At 39.3% G+C, this 22201-nt stretch overlaps 1 protein-coding gene and 1 pseudogene across 1 annotated transcript; one reads left to right on the top strand and one right to left on the bottom strand.

Annotated features, from left to right (window-relative positions):
- Positions 1-550: 550 nt before the first annotated feature.
- On the bottom strand, positions 551-1028 carry LOC148039949 (glucan endo-1,3-beta-glucosidase 4-like). The gene is made up of 2 exons (XM_087662657.1): positions 929-1028; positions 551-825 (listed from the first exon to the last, which is right to left on the bottom strand). The coding sequence occupies exons 1-2, from the start codon at positions 1026-1028 to the stop codon at positions 551-553; spliced, it is 375 nt and encodes a 124-aa protein (XP_087518783.1).
- Positions 1029-17700: 16672 nt separating this feature from the next.
- LOC148039950 (glutaredoxin-C2 pseudogene) lies at positions 17701-18105 on the top strand (annotated as a pseudogene).
- Positions 18106-22201: the final 4096 nt, after the last annotated feature.

Raw genomic sequence — 22201 nt, forward strand, 5'->3', positions numbered from 1 at the left:
TATCTTCTTTCATGTTTACTAGCACATTCGTAAACCCAAATGACATCACTTGGCAAGAGAGAGAAGATCGCACATCCTTTAGATTGGACACCAAGAGAGAATTATTGTCACGGATGCACTTGAAGCAATACTCACATTAGGTAGAGGAGGTGGCCATGAAAAGCATTTCCATTGAGTTGATCAAAAGAATACACTAGTGAGAAGTAAGTAAATTGGCTTCAACGTCAATAGCCAATAGCCAATGATTACAATTCCAAACAAGTGGATAAAATAACAAAGGGCGACGAGCATTAACCAAAGCTAAACAAGTCATGCTCGTAAGTCAGAGTTGGGGTGCTAGGTCGACGCGGAGGCCGGGTAGTTGCATTGATCATTAGCTGTATCAAAAGCATCCGAGAAGAACAAACATGTGTCAAGTTAGTAAAGCTCCGATATATAAAGATATCAAACGCATAGAAAAAAGCAAAAGCAACTTTATTTATGTAGAAGGTGAAATGACAGGACAACTGGAAGATATATGAAGATTAACAACGAGCTGCATTAGGAGATATTATAGCATACGGCTGGGATTGGATGAAATGAGCATGGCGGCTCCCTGGAAGTCGCAGGTGGCTCCATGGGGTTTCATGCTTTGATAATAGTCGTTCACAGCGTAATTCGCGTGGGAGTGGAGGTCCGTGGGAACGTAGCACGGGTTCCCAGGCATTATTGGCTTGCAATTGGCTCCGTTGGAGCAGGCCCACTCCATGACCGACTGCATGGCGTCGTCGCTTAAGCCGTCTTTCAGGATGCACCATTGGAAGACGCTGCCATTAATATTATCGTCTGCATGTGCGAAATAAAGGTCGACATAATGTTCAACGTTAACTTGATATATAATCACTCCAAGACACCAACGCAGTTTGTAAAAGCATATTTTACACACTACCTGCGAGTGTTGCGGGCAGAGACGCCGTCGCGATGAAGAAGACCACCTGGACGAACACGGCGGCGGCGGCCAGCTGAAGAGCGGATGAATATCGGGCCATGCTTGCTCGTCGTAAGTGGCTGTTGATGGGAGCTAATCGGTGATTATGCTAACGCAAGCAGCTTGCTGGTCTCACGCTAAAATTGCAATGAAGACGGGCGGGGACGTACCTATTTATAGGACGTCAGAGGAGGTGCACGATACGAGAGAAATATTCAATGATATCGTTCTACGGTCATCCAGCAATTATGGAGATCCATCGAAGCCCTAGATCTAACCAAGACAAGTTTGGTCCTTTACACACTAGGTCGGTAAAATTTCTCCTCATGAAAAGAAACACTAATCATGTTCCACAAAAAGAAACACTAGCGTTCACACATGTTGAGGCTAATGTTGAGACTAATGTGGACAATGTTTTCTGACCGAACCCACCATATTTTTAGGGGATCTAATCTTGCCACCCAAAACTTGTGTTTGTGAGCTCAATGAATCATATCACTCACCTTTTCATAAAAATATGTTGATAATCCTTGAACATTATACCTATGCTATAATAAATGTAAGCTTTACCAATGCACCGTTCGGGTGAATGTGAAAAATAGGCAATCAATCAGAACTTTATTCTAGTGGATAGAGGTTTATATGGTCGAAGTTTTTGGCACTCTAGCTTGTAACAAGCCTTATATGAAATTGGCATTCACTACGTATTGACCTAGCATTTTTGAGGTAGCAAGATTTAGTGGTACAAGCATCCTTTTTGTTGAGTCCACTCGTAATAGATATTGCTCCTCTGTAGTATCAATCACTTCTCCAATAACTAAATATGCTAAATGCTTGTACATACAATTGTTTTACTTGCCTAATCATCTAGTTAATGGTGATTTCCCTCACAACAATTTCAAGTTGCATGGACTATGAGTACATAACCTTTACATCACAGCAACACTTCATCTCTTCACCAATGACTAATCATGCACACTTTTCTCTACCCGTGCATCTTTTTGTTGAAACAAAAAAGGTACAGATGTCATCATTCTGGATTTTTGGGAGAACGAATGCAAAATTCCAAGTATGGTGTTGGAGAGTTAATCGACCATTTTTCCATGTTTAAGGATTCACCATATAATTGTCCATTGCCGGCCAATCTTTCAATTTAGGAGAATAGAGTTTAGCACTCTAGATTATGGCCGTTATTAGTGCCCCTTCAAAACATGCATAGTCACAATCATATTCCTATGAATAGCATGTGTGTGCTCAAGCGAGTTCAATTTCTATCCTAGCCTATCATACATGATCCCTATTCTTGGGTATCTAAATATGTATATATCTTTTATTGGTCTCATTAGTCAATGTGTTTCCCATACGATCAAGATCCACTTTATCTATGATGTGTTTCTCCATCAACATCACTACTAACTGGCATGTACTTATTGTCTGCATCATGCTTACTTGGCATCATTACCATGCTCTTAGTACTGGTAGATAAACTTTGGTAACTTAGATGATATTCTTGCATCCCATTATAGTAGATTGAATGGCCTTGGATATGCGAGGCATGAATTTTCATAATGTATTTCACACCATAATCATTTTTTGGAAGTTCCACTAGTACTTTATAGTGTGTATATTCATCAACAAGTGTTCCTCTTATGGAAGCCTATTATTATCAAATTTAAGGATACTAGGAAGCTCCAAATTTATCTACATACCAAAATGAATGATTTAGAATATAACCTTTAATACATTGACATTGCTATTATGTTTTATGCTCGAAGGATATTTTTTGTTATATCTTAATGGATTAGTAGCTATAGAAATATATATATCATAAGCTATCATGGGATACTAGCCTTTTTTAACTATGGGCATATGTTAACTAGATAGTTTGATACTTTTCCCTAGTCCTTGCATGGGGCTAGTTTTCGCCTTTTTCACTACATACATTGGCACAAATTGGATAACACTTGATCACTTGCTTTTTGTGATGTTGTTGTTGAATGATAACTTGATGTGAATTAGAGCATAATTTATTCTTTCAAGAGGATACTTGTGAATAAGTCTCTTCTTAAAGGACACTTGTAAATAATGCTCTTTTCAAACGATACTCATATACATAGTTAGATCAACAAGGCAAGAGTGTTCTGATTTTTTGTATCAAATTTTCTTGTTTAGTAATAGAAAGATACTTATGTGTGATTGAGTTTAGAGAAGTACCTACACTCATGAAGCACACACATATGCATGCATGTGTGCATATACATGCATACACGCACACACTTCTATAGCTCTATAAAAAAATATAAAGCATGGTTGTTTCTATTTTCTAACCTAACTAAGTGCCTAATTAGGCTTGTTATCTTGTTATTATGGGATGCTCTCTTTGAAATTTCTTTCTAAATTTTGCTAGACTTAAATTGTCAATAACTAGGTGATAGTTTTACCCTTCTATCATTTTTAAATCGTTGTATTTAGTAGATTTATTTTTTGAAGCTATAATCTTCCAAACCTCAAGACAATCATTTTTGGATAAAAAATATGCATAAATACTCTCTTGAAACCACAAATAATTTGCTACTAGATCTAATGTAATTTTTGATTCACTTGCTTAAGTTTTAGATATGTATAAATTATTTGGGATACATTCTTTTAATGTCTTAGTAGGTGCAATCAAAATGATAACTGAGCCTAGTATCAACACTTACAAGACATATTAGGGGTAATGTTCTTACCTTCCTCTTTTGTATGGATGTAGGTAACAAGTGGACCCTTCATTCGATCAGACCTAGAAAGACTAGTCCCATGCAAACCATCGACAAAATCTAATAATTTTGTATACTTATATTTATTTCATTGGAAACTTATCACTTATCAAAGTATAATTCATACTTTATTATACTTGAATAATATTGATCGGATTGTAATATGTATATATTTTTTACTTTAATTTTTAGTTATATATTTTCTCTATTTAAATTTAAATGTCATTTGATATATTTGAGGTAGTCACTTAATTCCATATCTAAAATTTTTAATATTTGTAATGTATCAAAAGTGAGTATTAATGATTAGAATTTTTATATTTAAATTTAATGTAATTTATGGTTTTTAATGAGTATTGATATTTTCTTATAATAAGCTTGATGCATTATTTACTTCATTTGATAAATTTTCTTGAAGTAAGTTATTGAATTTAACATGATTTATTGTATTTATGATCAAACTAATTATTTAAAATAATTTTTAAACAATATATAGGATTCAAATTTTGTTGAAGGAAAATGTTAACTAATCGCATAAACTTCCTCTATCCCCATTAATTGTTGCCTATGTTAGTATCATATAGGTCATTTAAAGACTAATAAATCATACACCTATAACTCCAAATCTAGCTTTTATAATAAACAATTGGTTTTTGCAAAGATATGGTCATTTGGATGTATGCTATTGGCACTACAAGGGTAGGAAAGCATATTGATAGTCATTTTCAACAAAAATTGGCATTGTTGCTATCTACATTACAAAAAGTATCACTATTTGCATCACAAATGGTGACACAAATTGCAATGCAAATTCCAACATAGATAGCGATGCAAATTATGATGTAGATAGCGAGAGCATTCTCGGGAATTAAGAGGGCCAAAAACCCAAGTGCAGTATTTTGAGATAGAAGAAGAGAGAGATTGCATGTATCTAGCTTGCCCACTGTTACGGGAAAAACATTTGATATATTTAGTAAGCCACCTACTTCTGTGGCTAACCCTATGGCTACACTTGTTGTTCCCACTGTTAAAGAAGATATATTAAATGAAATGGTCAAAGGCATGCCACATGTTCAATTGAAGGTCACAAAATAAGATGAGAAAGTGGACATGCAATAGCTCCTAAACCAGGGAAAAGATGTATGTGGTATAGATAGCATAAATGGCATGATAGAAACTAGTGGAAGGTTTCCCCCTAGGGCACTCAATGTACAAGTGTGTGATCCCACACTCAGGGCATCTTAGGTCACTCTTGTCTTGATTGCCTTCCTTCCTTTACAGTCATCAAGATGAGATATACCCTAGGTGAGCGCAAGTCCAACATGTGATGGGTTCTTGGTTTTGTTCTCCTAGACCGCTACCTCTAATCCAACATGTGATGGGTTCTTGGTTCTGTTCTTGGGTCTAAAATCCATAATGATGGGATTACCCTTTTCATCGAATGAGACATAAGGGTTCATGTATACTTCATCCTTGTTTGGCTTTCTACATAATGTATCATAGTGTCACTCAATGGATGGGGGTCATGATGGGTCCAAGTGGGATTGCTATCCATCCTAAGGATACCTAGCTTTGATTCATTTGGTGTTGGGAGAGCTAGTGCAGCTCCCCTTCCAAAAGATACTGGTCAATTGCCTAGGTAATAAGGTTGATTGTTAGGCTATGAGTATGGCAATTACCTTGGTGATTGTCAATGCATTACATCATGACCAAACCTACTGCAATTGGCACAAGGTCTATATCTAGGATCCATGCACTCTGTTGAAAGGTGGTTTCTTCCATAATGCATGCATTGCACATGAGGTCATGTGGGCCTTCTCATCTTGTCTTGAAGCCTAGCCAACTCCAGCTTCATGTGTATGAATTCTTAACTCTGGTCTTGGCTCTAGTCGACACTCTTTCCTTGGTCTGGGTGCTCTGGCTAGATCTTTCACTAATGTTCATAGCTCTTTCTAAGATTCCAGACGCATTGCTATGTTGGTTTGTAGGTCTTGAGCTTCTCTCCTTGAGTAGGTTATCCACTCGTATGGCTTCTTGGAGGACCCTAGCTAGCACATCCCTTTGCAAGTTTGAGTTGTTCACCAAAGCCTTGTAAACCTCCTTACTTTGGATTCGACTTATGAATATGGTGGAGACCTCTCATTTGATTAGTCACCTTGCGAGGGTTGGGATTCTCTTAAAGAGACTCCCCACATAGGTGACGTAGTCTGGAATGTCTTACTTGTCCTTTTGACTTACATTCATTAGTTTGATGATGAGGTTGTCAAAGTCTCCAGTCCTGGAGAATCTCTTGATGAAGAGACTCTTGAGGTTATTGAAATTATTGCATTTGGCATTGTCTAGAGTACCACATTTGTTCTTTGTCTCCTAGGCAAAGTGTAAAAGCTTATGCGCATTGAGCAAGGTCCGTGAGGCCGTTCACCTTGCATACTTACTCAAACTACTTCACAAAGCTATATGGGTCATTATCGGAGCTGATACTTGTCTAGTTACTTAGAAACCACATGTATCTTGGTTTGGCTCTTAGAACTTGGGGTGATTCCTAGTTATGCTAGCAACGAAGTTTCTATGGCTGTTTCACGCAACTCTACAACCATATTGTCCAAGGACCTCTTTGTAAATATCTCCCTTAGCGTAAGATTGGTCATGATAAGATTTCTCAAGGTAAGATTGGTCTCTATGCTCTCTCCCTCTTAGTATTTGTTCATTTCTTATTTTGGTTGGCGAGTGCTAAGACGCATTGGAGTTTGCATATTTCTATGTCTTGCCTTAGCTTTTGGGCTTGCTGTTGTTGGTTGTAAGCAACTATGCCTTGTAGTGCTTTCCTTGGCAAATTTTTGTCTTTCTCCAAATTGGCTATGATGTCCTTGGCTAGTCTACCATGATAATTCGTTTTGGTTTGTAGGTTATATCGGGTTATCATTTGCTAGATGTTGATTGGAAATTCTCCCAAGTCAAGCTCATTATTTTTATGGTTGATGCTACTCTCTTGACATTTTGTTGATTTCTTGAACAACTAGGGTGTCATGATCAGATTGATCAAGTCGGATAGAGATGTGTCCTTAATCGTGCATTTCATTGTTGCTCCCTAAGCGGCTTGACGATTCAAGTCTCTTAGGTATTTGCTTGTTCGTATCATTGGCCACTATTCGATGAGTGGGGTCTCCTCATGCCAGTGGGTTTGTGTTAAGAATTGCGTGGTGGGGGGACTTTCTTGAGCTATTGCGCCAAACACACATTGTATACACAAGAGGAAGCTCACTCAAGAACACAAGAAGAGAGATGGAGGCCAAAACATTTTCTTGCTGATTTTTTCTTCTTCTTCCACACACTATAAAATATACACAAAGTATAGATAAGATATAACATAAAGGAAAGTGTTCTTCTAAGTCAAAGAGTGCATAACCGACTACACTAATCGACTAGCACTATATCATTGCCAATTGTAGGTACGTGTAATAACCTAAATATAATAACTGATAAGTCAGTGGCCGTGTGAGTGTCATAATGACCACCAACGTGCCAAGTGTAGACGTGCAGACCCATCTAGCCAGTCAATCCATCATCAATGTCCACACATGTTGAGCTTGCCATCTCAACAGTTTGTTCAACTTATCTTATCTTGCATGAATTCCTTGTTATTCAAAACAATTCTCAATGTTATGGGTACTCAAATGATACTAGTGGGATGCTTCTCAAAGTGCGTTGTGTGAAATTAGGCTTTTAGGTTTTTTAATGGATGTCTAATGTTTAATTAATGTTGTGTGTTTTGAATTCAATGAAAAGTGCAGCTTGCACTTTTCCTAAACCTTTCATACGAGTGACAGCCACTCTAACTTGTTCATTCAAGTCTCTATGGCATTCTAGAGATGTGAACTGAGGGGTAGCAGATTTGGTTAGTTAGTGTAGGTATCTGTCGGGACACAGGTTGAAGGTTAGTGACCACAATTATTTACTAGCCCTATGAGCCATTCTACATGTCTAGACGCCTATAGGGGTAACGTTTTGCTTCGTCTTAGGATTTGACTACCCTAGGGTTGATTCAATTTGCCAAAATCTAGATTCTGCACAATTTTCTAAGTCTCAAACTCAAACCATTCAAGTCAAAGAAATCTCAGTGAATGGGCACTTGATCATCATTCAAGGCCGAATGTTTGTGTGTCCGAGTGGACTATTTTGGGAGTCCTTGAGTCTGGCTGTCAAAGGCAGATATCAATCGTACGAGGCCAAGTATCTTGTGCAAGTGCGAGCCTATGACTCAGATCGATATAGTTCGTTTGAGCAGATTGAGGACTCGGATTTTTTTAGTGGTAGTGGGACTTGGATAATTGTGACTCCATTCGAGTGCGGCGCTATCAAGCATTTCTCCGAAAACTGAAAAGCCCTACTCAAATTGTAGTTAGGTTTGATTTCTGCTAGCTTAGTTATTTGCGTGACTGTTTGTTTTGTTGTTTCGTAATTGGATTTCTTGTGTTTGTCTAGCTTAGGATTTGTTTCTGTCATTTTGCTTGATTTGTTGAGTGTGAAACTTGATAGCCTTGGTCGAGCTTGGTATTTTTTTGAACAGGATGAAGCTTGTGTTTGTCAATAGCTACTGAACATTCAGGAGCTAGGTATGTTTTCTTGTCAAGACTCTTGCACATCACAGGGATTATGGATTCACGAGCACTTCACTTTGCACTTGTTGATGCACTACACTCACGGGTCATCTCCTGTTCTTATCAAATATTTCCATGCCATGGATTGGGATTATGCACGTTTTGCACCATCATTGAGCACTAGCATGGTATGAGGTCCACTGCAGCTATATGCAGTAAATCTTAGATGCACGCGCACATGAGAGAGCACCTGTCATTGAGCACACACATTTCTTGCACGCACGATATTTGGGATGCTCATCACAAAGTTAGGAACCTCTAGTTGAGTGTGTAAGGAGGTTGGGTGAGTTTAGAGGGTCGTGAAAAGGTTGGGTGAGTTTAGAGGGTTGTTCATATCTGCTCATCACAAAGTTTAGAGGTTGGGTGAGTTTAGAGGGTTGTTCATATCTGCTCAACATCTTGAGGACCATCATTTTCTTAAGAGATTGTGAGAATTGGATGGGAGGAGCAGAGTATATCATATCTTTTTTATGAGAGTTGAGAGGTGAGGATAAGAAATGTTAAATTAATCAAGAAATTTTGTTTGCATTTTGCATGACGCACGATCACATGTAGATAGACTAGGCACAACTTCTTCAATGCATACATTATTTTTGTGTGTAGCATCGATTGATTGGTTGCATATCATGGATCCAACATTGCATATTTTTCCAAATCATGAATGATTGGGCACGGAGTTCATTTCAAAAAACCATATTCTTGCTAGGGCACAAAAAACAGGTTTATATCCAGACAATATTTATTTTGAAGACTCAAGGATCAAAGGAAGAGATCGTACGTTTTACATTGTCAGTGAGTATTTCTTGAAGGAAAAAGAGGACATGTGTGGTGAAAGTATGTGTAATTACAATAACAATAGGCCAAGGAAGGGAATAAATCGTTCAAGTTAACAGATGAATAAAAATGATGCGATCTACGAAAATCAGTATTTTTACCCATTTTTGATAGATTTTTGTAATTCTACCTACGAAAGCTTCTCAACCAGATGTGTTCCGATCGTTTTGAGTACCCAAAAAACTATGTTCGAAGTTCAAATGACGAAGTTATGATGCAAATAAGTTGCAAACATGCATAGAGCAGAAAAAAACGAAAATAGTGAAAAGCAGTAGAAAAGCAAAAGCCAAAAGCTGAAAGCAAAAAGCCTAATGTGTGTGAGTGTGGATAGAAAACTATATAAGGAGATGAGAATAGAGAGTTAAGGGCTGCCCCTTTCTTTCAATTGTATTATGTGAGAGAGGAGAGTGGAGGGTTGCATGCTAGAGTGAGCTCTTCTCATGCCAATTTGGAAGTTGGAGCTTTTGGGTGTCAAAGCGCCGAGCATCGGTTCAAGGTTGTTAAGGTATGAAAATATATCTCACTTAGTTTATTTTCAAAGTATTGGTATTTTCATTGTGTTGTGGTTGTGTGATGCTCTACCCGCATACGGGTTTTACATTTTTTTGAGCTATAAGAGACATTGTGAGTTCTCATTTTTATCACCATCATCTTCATTTCTCAGCGTGATATGCCTTTATCCTATTTCCTCGCTCTCGACCTCCTTCCGAAGGCCACCTGGTAGAGGACATTGTAAGCTATGAGGTTCATGTTTTCTCGTAGCATGACACCATGAATGAAGGCCTTGGCCTGCTTGGGAGTCCGCCTATCAGGAGTTGTGTCTCATTGTCCATGGCAGGCGGCCATCGTTGTTGCACGGCTTGGCTCGTGAAGAAAGGCAAGGTGAGGATCCATCTCGCTCGCTGCCAATGGGGGCCACAATCCACAAATGCAAGGTCCTAGTCAATCCTCCGTGAACATGCAGTACTTAGGAGCTCCCCTACTCAGATGTCTAGTTAAGTTATGAGACTTTAATGTAAGTTTATGAAGGCATGTTGTGCTGCTCCTTCCGAAGGCCACCCAATAGAGGACATTGTAAACCATGAGGTTCAGGTTCTCTCACGGCACAGCGCCATGAATGAAGGCCTTGGGCTTGCATGCAAGTCGGCCTATTAGGAGTTCTGTCTCATCGTCCATGGCGGGCAGCCATCGCTGCTGCACAGCTTGGCTCGTGAAGAAAGGCAGCACAAGGAAATTTCAATCGTTCCCCACATAGGCAATTTAGTGAAATATAGGAAATTCTCCAATATTTCCTATGTAGACAAGTACGTATTCCCCATCTATAACTAGGAAATTGCATTCCCTACATCTTATAATAGGGAATATAGAGCATTTCCTACATTCCTTTGAAAGTCCCTACATTCCCTACATCTTATAATAGGGAATATAGAGCATTCCCCACATTCCTTTGAAAATCCCTATATAAGGAATTATAAGGATGTGATTCCCTACTTTTATGTAATAGGGAATTAAAGGTACAATGAGGATAAGATAAAGATGATGTTTATCACAAATCTCTATTTCTCAATTCAAGTTGATACTAATGGTTTTGAGAAGGTAAGGACAAAGGTGATGATGACTATCACAGTGGTGATGAGGATAAGAAAAATGAAAATGACGAGGAACATATATTTCAATTGCAATTTGAGGCGGCTCCAGTTCACGAGAGAAAGGAGAGGCTTTTGTAAAGATTATTCAACCTTTGTTTTAATTTCATCCACGAGTCCCCCCCTTCACACCCAAAGAGACACATGCGTGGACAAAACACAAGATATTACAATTCCACAATGCTCCATGGCAACCATTATCCCCTCCATTCCCATGCAAGCATTCGAGCTTATTTTCTTATAATCACAATTACTACATATGTCATTTCTAGAAATGCCAAGTGATTAAGAGATTACTGTGCAACCATAGCATGTGCCTCTTGTGCTAGTACTCGAGCTTGTAGAAAGTGAATGTGCCTTTGCTACAACTTATACAACACTAAAATTTCTAGCTTTGGGTATACAACACCTAGCCAAACTTGCTGGCCCCAAACCTAGCCCACATACTCAACTAAGGTGACTAGATCAATCTTATTTTTACAACACTAATATTTAGTATTTTATTTATTTTATTTCTATGTTTAACTTTCATTCAGGCCCCATTCCTAAACCACATGGGTAGCTATGATGGGTATACAAGAAAGGATTGGTAAACTAAAATTAATCATGAGAATTTAAATATATTATAGTTGTATTTATAACATTAACATTAACTTCTAAGGGTAACAACTTTGTGCATGCTCTCTCTCTCTCTATGTACGTATGTATGTATATATATATATATATATATATATATATATGGGGCTATAATGGAATAATGTCCTAGGTGGTTTGACTTAACATACACAAACAAAGATTTTGTTGTATTATATATCTATACAACACATATTCCCAATTAAACCTAGGAAAAATGAAGTCTTAAGGGTAACAACTTTGTGCTCTCTCTCTCTCTCTCTCTCTCTATGGGGCTATAATGGAATAATGTACTAGGTGGTTTGATTTAACATACATAAGCAAAGATTTTGTTGTATTATATCTGTACAACACATATTCCCAAATAAACCTAGGAAAAATGAAGTCAAAGTGGAAAAATACCAAAAAACACAACCTTTTTAGTTACTATTACATTGTTTTTTACAATATTGCAATGAAATGCATTGTGTGTGTGTGTATGCATACCAATGTTGTAATGTATAACAACCTTCTCTGATGTGTTTTTGAAAGTATCTTCCAATATCATGTGACGTGCTTGAAAGGTGTATGCCATGCGAGAGTGAAAAGACTGCAAGGTGTGTAATGCAAAGTGATGGCACATGCTAGTGTCGGACACACTTGCACATTGAGGACATGTAAGTCTATAGAGATTGTGATGTTGAAGAAAGACAAATCAAGCAGGAGAGAACAAGAACAAACAATGGAAGCAAATCATCAAGCAAGAGGATGAGAAATGAGAAAGTATTGATGATGTAGATGCATCCAACCACATTATGTTCATATCACACTACATGCATTGGGGGTTTTATTCTCAAATGAAACTACATGAATTAGCATTTAGGTCAGTAAAATGTGTTGGATGTTGTGGATTAGAACCAAAGGAAACATTGAATTTCATCCTTAAAGAGTATTAATGTTTTTGTTGTATTTAGTTATGCTAGAATTTCCATGAGGCTCTATTATCATTCATTGAAGAATACAATTCCTAAGAGCATCGAAGTACTAGCCAATCTACCAATGGCTCCCAAATGCAATAATGCACTGAAATAAAATATGAGTGTTAGCTACCTAAAATTTGTGCATGTATTTCCTAGAGGGCATCGACATCCTATTGAGGAGGTGGCCTGTGAATGATCAGTGGTCTCTTGATAATGACCAACATGGTCCAAGTATAATGCACAAGCATCATATTGTAGTCCATATCATGCCCTACATAATCCAAGGCATGATAATTCCTATAAGTTGGATGACATTGGGATATGGACTAGCCCTGGAGTAGGTGTTTGAAGTATCATACCAACCATATAGAAATCCTCATCCCAATCTATAGTAGCATAAATGATGGAATAGGAAGAAATATATGTGATGCCTCTAGTATCCCTATTGTCTAGAAATATGCTTTCCAAATGTGTCCAAGTATTGTTGATCCACAAAAGTCTCCCAAAAGCAATATCACGGTGAAATAAAATTTTGAGTGATGGCTACCTAAATTTCTTGCATGTATACGTGTAATACATCATCATCGTCTTTGGAACAGTAATACCATGGGAGAGGTCAATCATAAACAAAATTGGCATGCTTTCATGTAGACTTATGCAAGTTACCTCTTGCTTAAGCGTGATGCACCTCAATTCAATGACACCAAAGGGAATCCCCACGTTCTCTCAAAATTTTTGACATGAGAGAATGTAAAAATGTTAGCTCTTGAGCTTGGAGGGAGCCTAAAGAAATCGGGTCACCGTTCGTGGACATGGGGCGAATGAAAAGAAACCAAGCCAAATGTGCTTCATGAATTGGACCGAGACTTGTACGCCTCTACGACCATTAACAAGTGAGGGCTCATAGAGGCCGGCGAGCGTGTAAAGAAGCAGGCAAAGACATGTTACGATCTCTTTGTGTTTAGACCGTCTGAAACTCGTAGTAGGTGCCGGCGAGGACAAAGAAACTGGATCTCGTGGATGCTAGCAAGCGATACAAATGAGTGGGCAAAGCCAGGGCGTGTCTCCAAAGTCTAACTACTGTGTTGGTATGGCTTGAACGGCGGAGCAGGTGCCAAAGGAAATGCAACTGCCTAAGGGCGAGTGGTTATGTGGTCCACTATAAAATAACACTTACCCTATGTGGGGACCCTTTCGGATGCCTGGCTACTGGGATGTATGGATCGTGATGGTGGATGTGTGTAATGCTTGAAAACCTGGAGCGAGCTAAAAGAAGTCAGGCCCGTGGATCACTCCCTCTCCCTCCATCTTGACCAAGCCACGCACGGAGCCATAAGTGAGGAGTCAAGTGGACTGGATCGAGTAGTGGGGGCCCCTTCACAACACCAAGCCATGCAGTACGTCACGAGTAACTACACCAAAATATGACGTTGAGGCTATGGTAGCATCTCCGTTGTGTTCTTAGTAAACATGATTGTGCATCAATGATGATGTGGATATGCATTAACATGAATTTTTGTGCATGTGGTAATTTGATGTGTCTATGTATGTTTATGGATTTGGTTACCTTGTGATTTTGAGTTTAATTTTATACATGAGTGAAGAAGTGCTATGAAAACACACGCTTTCTGTGTGTGTGTGTGTGTGTGTGTGTGTGTGTGTGTACTAGGCGCTCCACGCTTAGCTCCTGGTGCTTCATGCCGGGAGAGAGAGAGAGAGAGGGGGGTGACACGTGGTGATAAGGGGGGTGCACAACAAAACTCTAGACCACTTACTATATAGAAAGTTCACACTATAACTAGGAAGAATAGCAACCAAACTAGGAAGAATGTAGAATTTTCTAGTTATAACTAGATAATTTTGTCATCACGAATCTCTTCTAACTAGTAAATCCCTTTTTCTAGATAGTATCTAGAAAGTTGAAGCCTTATCTAGTAACATTATCTAGTAAGTTATTGTATATCTAGTAACAATATCAACATAACTAGGATTTTTTTTTCACTAGTCATAACTAGCAAGTACTATCACCTAACTAGGAAATTATGGATAGTCTTTCAAGTTAACGTAGACTCACGATTTTGCTAGGTAAAACTAGTAAATAAATATTAGTTTATTTGAAATTTACATTTGTATATTACTCACTTATGAGCTAAGCTTTCGATTCCACACTTATAGCTATACTCACTAGTTTGTGTAGCCTATGCTTAGTCTAGCCTATCCATAGCTTATATATAGCCTAGCTTATACATTAGGCATAGGATAAGCACATGCTAGGTTAGGCATTGGCTCGATAATATAAAGTAGGAACATTATATGCTATGCATAAGAATACAACTTATATCAGGCATTTTCTAGGCACAAGGTAACCATAGAATAGGATAGGGTTGTGTTAGGCGTTAGCTCCTAGCATATGCTTACCCTATGTCTAAAATCTTCCTAGAATATGCTTAGCCTATGTATACACATAGGATTGGCTTATAGTATGCCTAGTATTTTCCTAACTTGCCATACGTTTACCCTATGCCTACCCCTTGTGTATTTATGTTAGACATACCTATGTCTAGCCACTCTATAGCCTCTATCAATTTGTGTGTATGAGAAGCCTATGCATATACCTTGCCTATATAACTAATCCAATCTAAACCTAAGCCTAAAGCTCTACCTTACTACGAGCCTAGCCCTAACACCAACCTTTAATGTAGTATAAGCCTAGTATATATTGAGTCTAATGCTTTGAATTTAAGGTAAAGAATATAGAGAGTAAGATAGGCTCATACATCATGTGTTACTTCTATAAAAATAAGTTGTATTTAGTCATTTTGTGGATTCTCATTATTTTTGACCTATTTGTAGTACAATTCTAACCTTTTATATGTGTAATGATGATCATATTGTGCTAAACAAACGATAATAGGCAATTAATTTGTTTTACTTTTGGTGAGCAAATAACTAGACAAGTATAGAGATGTAATAATTGTAATATTGATCACTAGTGGAGTGCAATGTGAAATTATTACTATTATGGAGACTGTTATCACATAAAGCTATTTATATGCTTTAGCTTTAAAGCTATTGTACTCATCTATTTAGAGTGCATTGTTGTCTCTATTTTCTTTTATTTTATTCATATTCATTAAAATTTTCATTAATTAATTGTAATTATAATATTAAAAATAAAATATTAGAGCTAAGTTGAGGCTTATGTTAGAACTAATCATTTTGAGTGCAATTGAGTCATCCTCATTTACAGTGTTTGCTAGTTATAAATGCTTTTGTAATTAATTTGGCTCAATTTTCCATTGCAATCATCGCTCTAACACCATGGAGTTGATTCTTACATATGGTTTATGATCATAGCAGCAAAGTAATGGTTGAAGTATTGGTGTAGTGAACCACTAAAATATTACACCACATACTTCATAGATTATCTTAAGGGACTGAGAATTAGCAAGATTTGTTGAAGAAGTTGATCTCTCACTTGTGCACAAGTAACTAGCTTATTGACGAGTGGAGTGTTGTTCCCATTGCATCGAGTAGCATTTTTCTAACTTGGCTATAGGTTGAGGTGTACATGGCATCTCCCCTATATCACAAGTACCCACATGAGTCTCATCTTGCAACATATCTACAAGCTATCAATATTGTATGGGTATATATTTGCATCAACCATGGCTATGCATGAGCATTCACCACATTGGTTAGTACCCTTGAACCACACGGTCTTTTCCCTCTTCATCATGCGGACCACACATTGCCTTTTTCACCCAACCACTTAAGCACCTTAGTCCACTCAACTACTATATAGATAGGCCACATGATTGTTTAGCCACATTGGAGAACTCGATCACTTGAAGCACATCATCCTAACTACTTGAAGCACTTTGGCGACATGTTCAATTAGGCAAAAATTCAAGCACACTCTTCCACGTGCACATACTCAATCACATAGTCATGTTGTCGTACTGCTGCGCATCCGAGCCGTAAACACCTCCATTTCTTTTGTTGTGCATTTGTGTTGTTTTCTGGGTGATTCATGGTGTGTGTGATGCATTACGATAATCCGCATCCAATGTATATATTCCGTTAGTGTGTGTGTGTGATTCTGTTTGGATGCATGATGTGTGTGTGTTAGAAAAATATGAAAAACTAATGCCAAAGGACATTATCAAGCTGATAATTTTAATGATGATCTCTAAGAAAAGTGCACGGAATTATGGAATCAAAGGAAGGTTTGTGGAAGCGATCATCTAAGTTCAAAAGTTCCCATGACATAGAGTTGAAGGAAGTCTCTCAAAAGCTGCTTAAGCGAGCAAAGCATTAGTGAAGCACTGAGGGAGTATTTTGCCATCCAATTTTCAAGGCTGAAGTCGAAGTTTATGTGCAGATTACTCATTGTAAAGCTGACTGTCAAAGGGGTAATGCATGACTTTAAACATAATCCTCAAGGTCAAAATCAATGTTGGTGTATAGATCTCTTAAGGGTGTAAATAAATTATCTTGGCTAGGAGGACTTTTTTTTATCCTCGCTCAGCTAAAAAAGGAGAAGGGAAAACTAATTTGGTTTTGAACCGCTTTTGGAGGGAAAAAGCAAGAGGAAAGCAGGTTGTTTTTGGGGAGAATGAACGAATTCATGCACGAGGGACAATAACACTCAGAGCGACAGGAGAGAGAGTTTTTCTTACTGATTTCTTGTTTCTATTTTCATGAAGAGATGGATCGTTTGATCAAAAGAAATCACTCTCTGCCTTCAAACATCATCGAAAGAAATCACGCTGACTCGGAAGAGCAAAAAGACTGAGAATACGACTGGGGGAGGATTGGCGATCTCTGCACACGACGTCTATTCCATATTGGAGGATGTCTACTAGGTGATTGATGCATCACCTTCCCCGACAGCAACTCTAGCACGTTTTTTTTTCCCTCATGAATCTCAACTTGCACTTGATTGGAGGGTGGAACTCCGAAGGATTGGCCCTTCTCAGACATAGAACCTCAAGAAGATGCAGTACCGCAACTGATTTTTTTGGACACCCTTTTCATGGGATTCACTAACAAAAGCTCGCTTTGATAATCCAGCTCTTGAGCCAGATGCACTAGGTGGTCGTTGCTTCTTATACGTTACGTTTCAGCCCAGGGATTCTTTTACCGTCTGAGATAGGTAGATGAGAGGTCCTGCAGAAGGAGAAGATCGATCTACTGCAGTAATAACCACGGTTAAGCTCATAGGATTGTGCCTTCCTCGACATGGCGAAGGAGGAGGAGAGACTAGCAGGAAGAGTGATTGCCGCAGAATTGGAGGAACTCCATTTTCCCAAGAACTGCAGCGCCTGGCGATTAGTGTAAGGTGGAAAGGCTAGCAATGTTTTGCCAGATGTTTTGTTGGTTGCATGATGCAGCAAGACATATTGCCCGTACTGCAAGCGTGTAAAGGACCTTTTGGCATCCCTCGTTGCAAAGACCAAGGTTGTTGAGCTTGATCAGGAAAGTGATTGGGCTGACATATAGGCAAATCTAGCTGAATGGATTCACCAGAGAATAGTTCCCAGCGTGTTTATTGGTGGAAAGCATATTGGCGGCTGTGATGACACAGCGGCCCTGCATTCTCAGAACAAGCTTGTTCCCCTCTTGAAAGAGGCACATGCCTTATGAATTTCTACTTTGTGTGACAATCTGGACCTATCATTGTGTCCTCTCCAGATAATTCCAAAATGCAGAATCTACGACAACAGCAGGTCCTTACAGCTGTACCTAATGCCTAAGCTACTAACTCTCTCCTTCAACAGGGGTATTTTCATCAACAGGTTCAGCATCCACAACTAGTTGAGTATCTTCAGGTGTTGCCTCAGCAGCATCATTTTCTGAATCAGCAGTATCAGCTGCATCAGATCTAAATGTCAATCTGCCCTCTGCCAGAACTCATCATTTTTCCTCAGAACTGGATTATTAGTTAATGCCATTATTCTGTTTAATGTAACTGAGATCATACATCGGAATGCAAAACAATTTATGAGATACTTTAGCTTTTTCTGAACATGGACCGCATGTAACTCTCTTGACAAGAAATATAGTGAACTTTGGCATCAAATATTTGAGTTCTTCCTGTTAGCCTCTTCTCTTGTTGTATCTAGAACCCTGTATTCTGCAGCTCTTGCGTGAACTCTACGACATTTCTGGTGAACCTGACGTGAAAAGTGCTGCGTCACTTTTCAGCAAGATGGGAGACTCGCAAGAAGAGATGACAGATGATAATGTCATGAAGAACCTATTTCAGTCATTTACCATTTATATGCAGCAGCAAGCTCACGGAAATGTGATAGTGATGCTATGGATGCCTTGAAAGCTGTCCAACAGGAGATGAAGCAGTTTAATGGCTAGCAAGTGTCAACTTACCTGCATTTGTATGAAGAAAAGATGAAGTTCTTTGGGGTTTCTCAAGATGTTTGGAGCCGCTACTTCTTGCGGATCGTGGTCCGCGCTCTTCAAGTTCGAATTTCAGAAATTCAAGAAACACATGCAGGTTGGGGCAGAGTTTAAGAAGGCATTAAAAGATGAATATTTCCTGGAGGATACAGGTCTTATGAATCGCATGAATTTCTTAGCATGGGTTTCTATGCCTAATAAGGGATTTTCAGTTACCGCTCTTCTACGAGAGTTTGAGAGCCGCTATGATGAGTTGGATGGAACTGAGCATCAAGCTTTGGAGATGCAGAAAGTAGAGTTATTTTTACAAGCTGCTGATGCTGATTTACAGGAAAAGTTGGATGATCTTTTGGAAGATCAAGCTACTGATTCAGGTTTAAAGACCGAGTGGAGACATGTCATTGATGCTGTGAATGCTCTTGTTAAGAAGCAGCGTAGGAGAGTACGATTGCATCGTAATACAGGATCAGTTTCTGAAAAATCCTTGGAGACTTCTTCTTCTACCCTTGCTGCAACTTCCTTGCCTAAGCCTACTTCTTTCTGCTGTGAATCCACCAGTTCCTGCTGCTCCAGTGCCCTTATCTGTAGATGATGTTATTAAAGGCTTGGCAGATTTGACGATTGAAGCAATCAAAGCTGAAGTTGGTAAGTTAAAGGAGCAACTTATGTCAGTATACCTGCTGTAGCACCTGCTCCAACGACTGCTTTTCCAGCTGGTCAAAGAAAAGGGAGACGATGTCGTGATGCTGCGCATCCGAGCCGTATACACCTCCATTTTTGTTGTGCATTTGTGTTAATTTCTGCGTGTGATTTATTGTTTGTGTGATGCTTTTTAATAATTCGCATCCAATGTATATATTCCCTTAGTGCATACGCATGATTTTGTTTGGATGCATGATGTGTCACCATTGCTCCTTTCTCACTGAAATCCTCATGAGAGATTGATAATATATAAACAGTCAGAGGCTGTCATAGTGGTTGATCAGGTTGTGAGGAGGATGAATTCCGTCAATAGGACTGAAATGCTGATTGCAAAGAGATGTCAGACATCAAATGTTGCGGAAAATCACTACGTCAGGAGCAAGGAGATGAACAAAGGCTTTATGCAGAACATGAACAAAAATTAATGCCCTTATTACGAGATTAAGTGGATGATGATGCTGTGTCATTGTGGTGAGGAGAAAAGGAAGGGAAAAGGGAGACTAATTGGGGAAAAGAGTATTTTTGAATGGCAAAAAGAGAGGGAAAAAGAAGGGGATGATCTATCTAGAGGATGGCGGTTGCTATTCTGGGGGGGAATCTTCTTCCCTCCAGCTTCAAATCGAGGTCACTAGTTTATTGTCCGCTATCCTGGGGTGTGGCATAATCTACTATGTTCATGGGCTTTGCAGCACTCCCGTAAGACTCTGTGACACTGAGTTCTCGCATCCTTCACCCCTGCAGAACAAGTCCAGCATCAAGGGAAAATATTCTCCACCGGAACTTTGAGCTACAATGGAATGATCGTGAAGAGCATCTTCTTGTACTGATAAAACTGCTACGATAGGAACTCCTTGAGGCCGCACAATGCAACTACTCCAACTATTGTTGTGGTAGAAACTCATTGATGCCACACAATGCAGCTGCTTTCGCTATCGTCGATGGCTGGAACTCAAGTAACCGTAGATCTCGATTGACAAGGCATGGAGAACCCGTTGAGCACTGTTGCTTAGCCCGACTCTTCGCATTAAATAATCAAAGGAGGGAGGCAGAAGGGAGATAATCACTACAGAGACATGCTTTATGGGGGAAAAATCAGTATGTTGCTCGGGGATTCTACTTTCCGGGATCAACGCTTCGGTGAGGACGGAGGACGAGAGCAGATGTCGTGGAGTCTCGAGAGGCGACTGATCAATTGAGGGCACCATCTTAAATCAAGGGGCCTCCATCGACAGTGGGGGCGCACGCTGTCGTGCTTTTGGGTGGTCGAGGCTTCGATTACAGAGGCTTGGCGATTTATCTCTTGTCTGATCAAAGATGGGCATGAAGAACTCTCTTCCCTGCACGATTGCCTCTTGCCTTTCGTCTCGAAGGCCATCGGGTACATCATAGTCGTTGCTTCAACGGTCGTCAAAGTTCCCCAGATCTATCTTCCTCAAGAATCGCAGCGTGAAGGGCCTCGTTTAATTCCACAGTAGAATATCTCTTCCTATATCCAGAAGATTCAACAACCTCAAAGGATGAAGCTTTCCTGTCACAAAAGGATAAGGCGCACGCTGACGTGCTTTTGGGTGGTTCGGAGGGATCCTATGAAGTTCTGAACAGATGTGGAATTCCGCTGCTTCGTTGGTGACTTGGCCTGGGCTACTGATGACCACGGCCTGTGTGACGCGTTCCGTTCTTACGGTGAAGTTTTGGAGTCCAAGGTAATCAATGACCGTGAAACTGGAAGATCCAGGGGTTTTGGCTTTGTGACCTTTGCGGACGAGCATTTCATGCGGGATGCTATTGACTCCATGAATGGAAAAGAATGGTAAGAGTTATATGTTGCACGAAAGATAAGAAGAAAAGCATTTCTGAGAAGGTATCACATTCCATTCTCAGGATAAGGGATTTGGAGGAAGGCTTATCACTCACATGGTCTTGAACCTTTGGAATCTCAGCAGCATGTTGTATACTGAAGCTGTGAATGCTTTTAATGACCTCCAGAATGCTTGAAGCATCTGCATTGCAGTGCAGTTTGATGCAATTGGCAGTGCTTTAAGCACCACAGTAGCTTCGCAGAACATGCTGCCACCTGTGATGCATTGTTCCTGCCCTGAGGATGTCAAATCTGAGGCCTGAAAAGACTTCTTACTGAAACCGGTTGAACCCTCGGTGATGAAAAGCCTCTAATGAACCAGAACAGTGCTTCCATGGACCCTGGACTCCGAATTCAATCACATGTGTCCTAACACATAGTCAAGTATGGAACAGAGAAAAGCAAATATTGTTGGAACATTGAAGAACTGTACAAACTCCAGAACATTGTGAAAGGATTGCTTAGTACTTTGGAATGCTGGTCCTTCTTGTTGGTAATGTTCTTATTGATAGGTATGCTAAGTGCGGGAGCTTGGAAGATTTACACAGTGTTTTCGTTCAGCTTCTGAACTGTGATGTAGTGTCATGAATTTCAGTTGTCGTCATCATCCTCACTGAATTTCTGTTGATCTAGCTGTAAAAGCTTTACAAATTGCAGTGAATGCTCTATCTTGGAAGAGTGTCAGTCGTTGACTTATTTGATTGGTTTTGAAGAGCTCTCAAACACGGTAGTGAACTTTGGCATCAAATATTTGAATTTTTTTTT

This window comes from Lygodium microphyllum, chromosome 2 (assembly GCF_053477565.2).
Source record: "Lygodium microphyllum isolate KBCC chromosome 2, Lygodium_microphyllum_v1.1.10, whole genome shotgun sequence".
NCBI lineage: Eukaryota > Viridiplantae > Streptophyta > Polypodiopsida > Schizaeales > Lygodiaceae > Lygodium > Lygodium microphyllum.

What these genes read in the sequence shown, in the direction of transcription:
- LOC148039949 (XM_087662657.1), bottom strand. Translation starts at nt 1,028, where the DNA reads ATGGCCCGATATTCATCCGCTCTTCAGCTGGCCGCCGCCGCCGTGTTC. An exon ending in TCTGCCCGCAACACTCGCAG is followed by an intron (nt 826 to 928) that starts GTAGTGTGTAAA and finishes TCGCACATGCAG; the next exon opens with ACGATAATATTAATGGCAGC.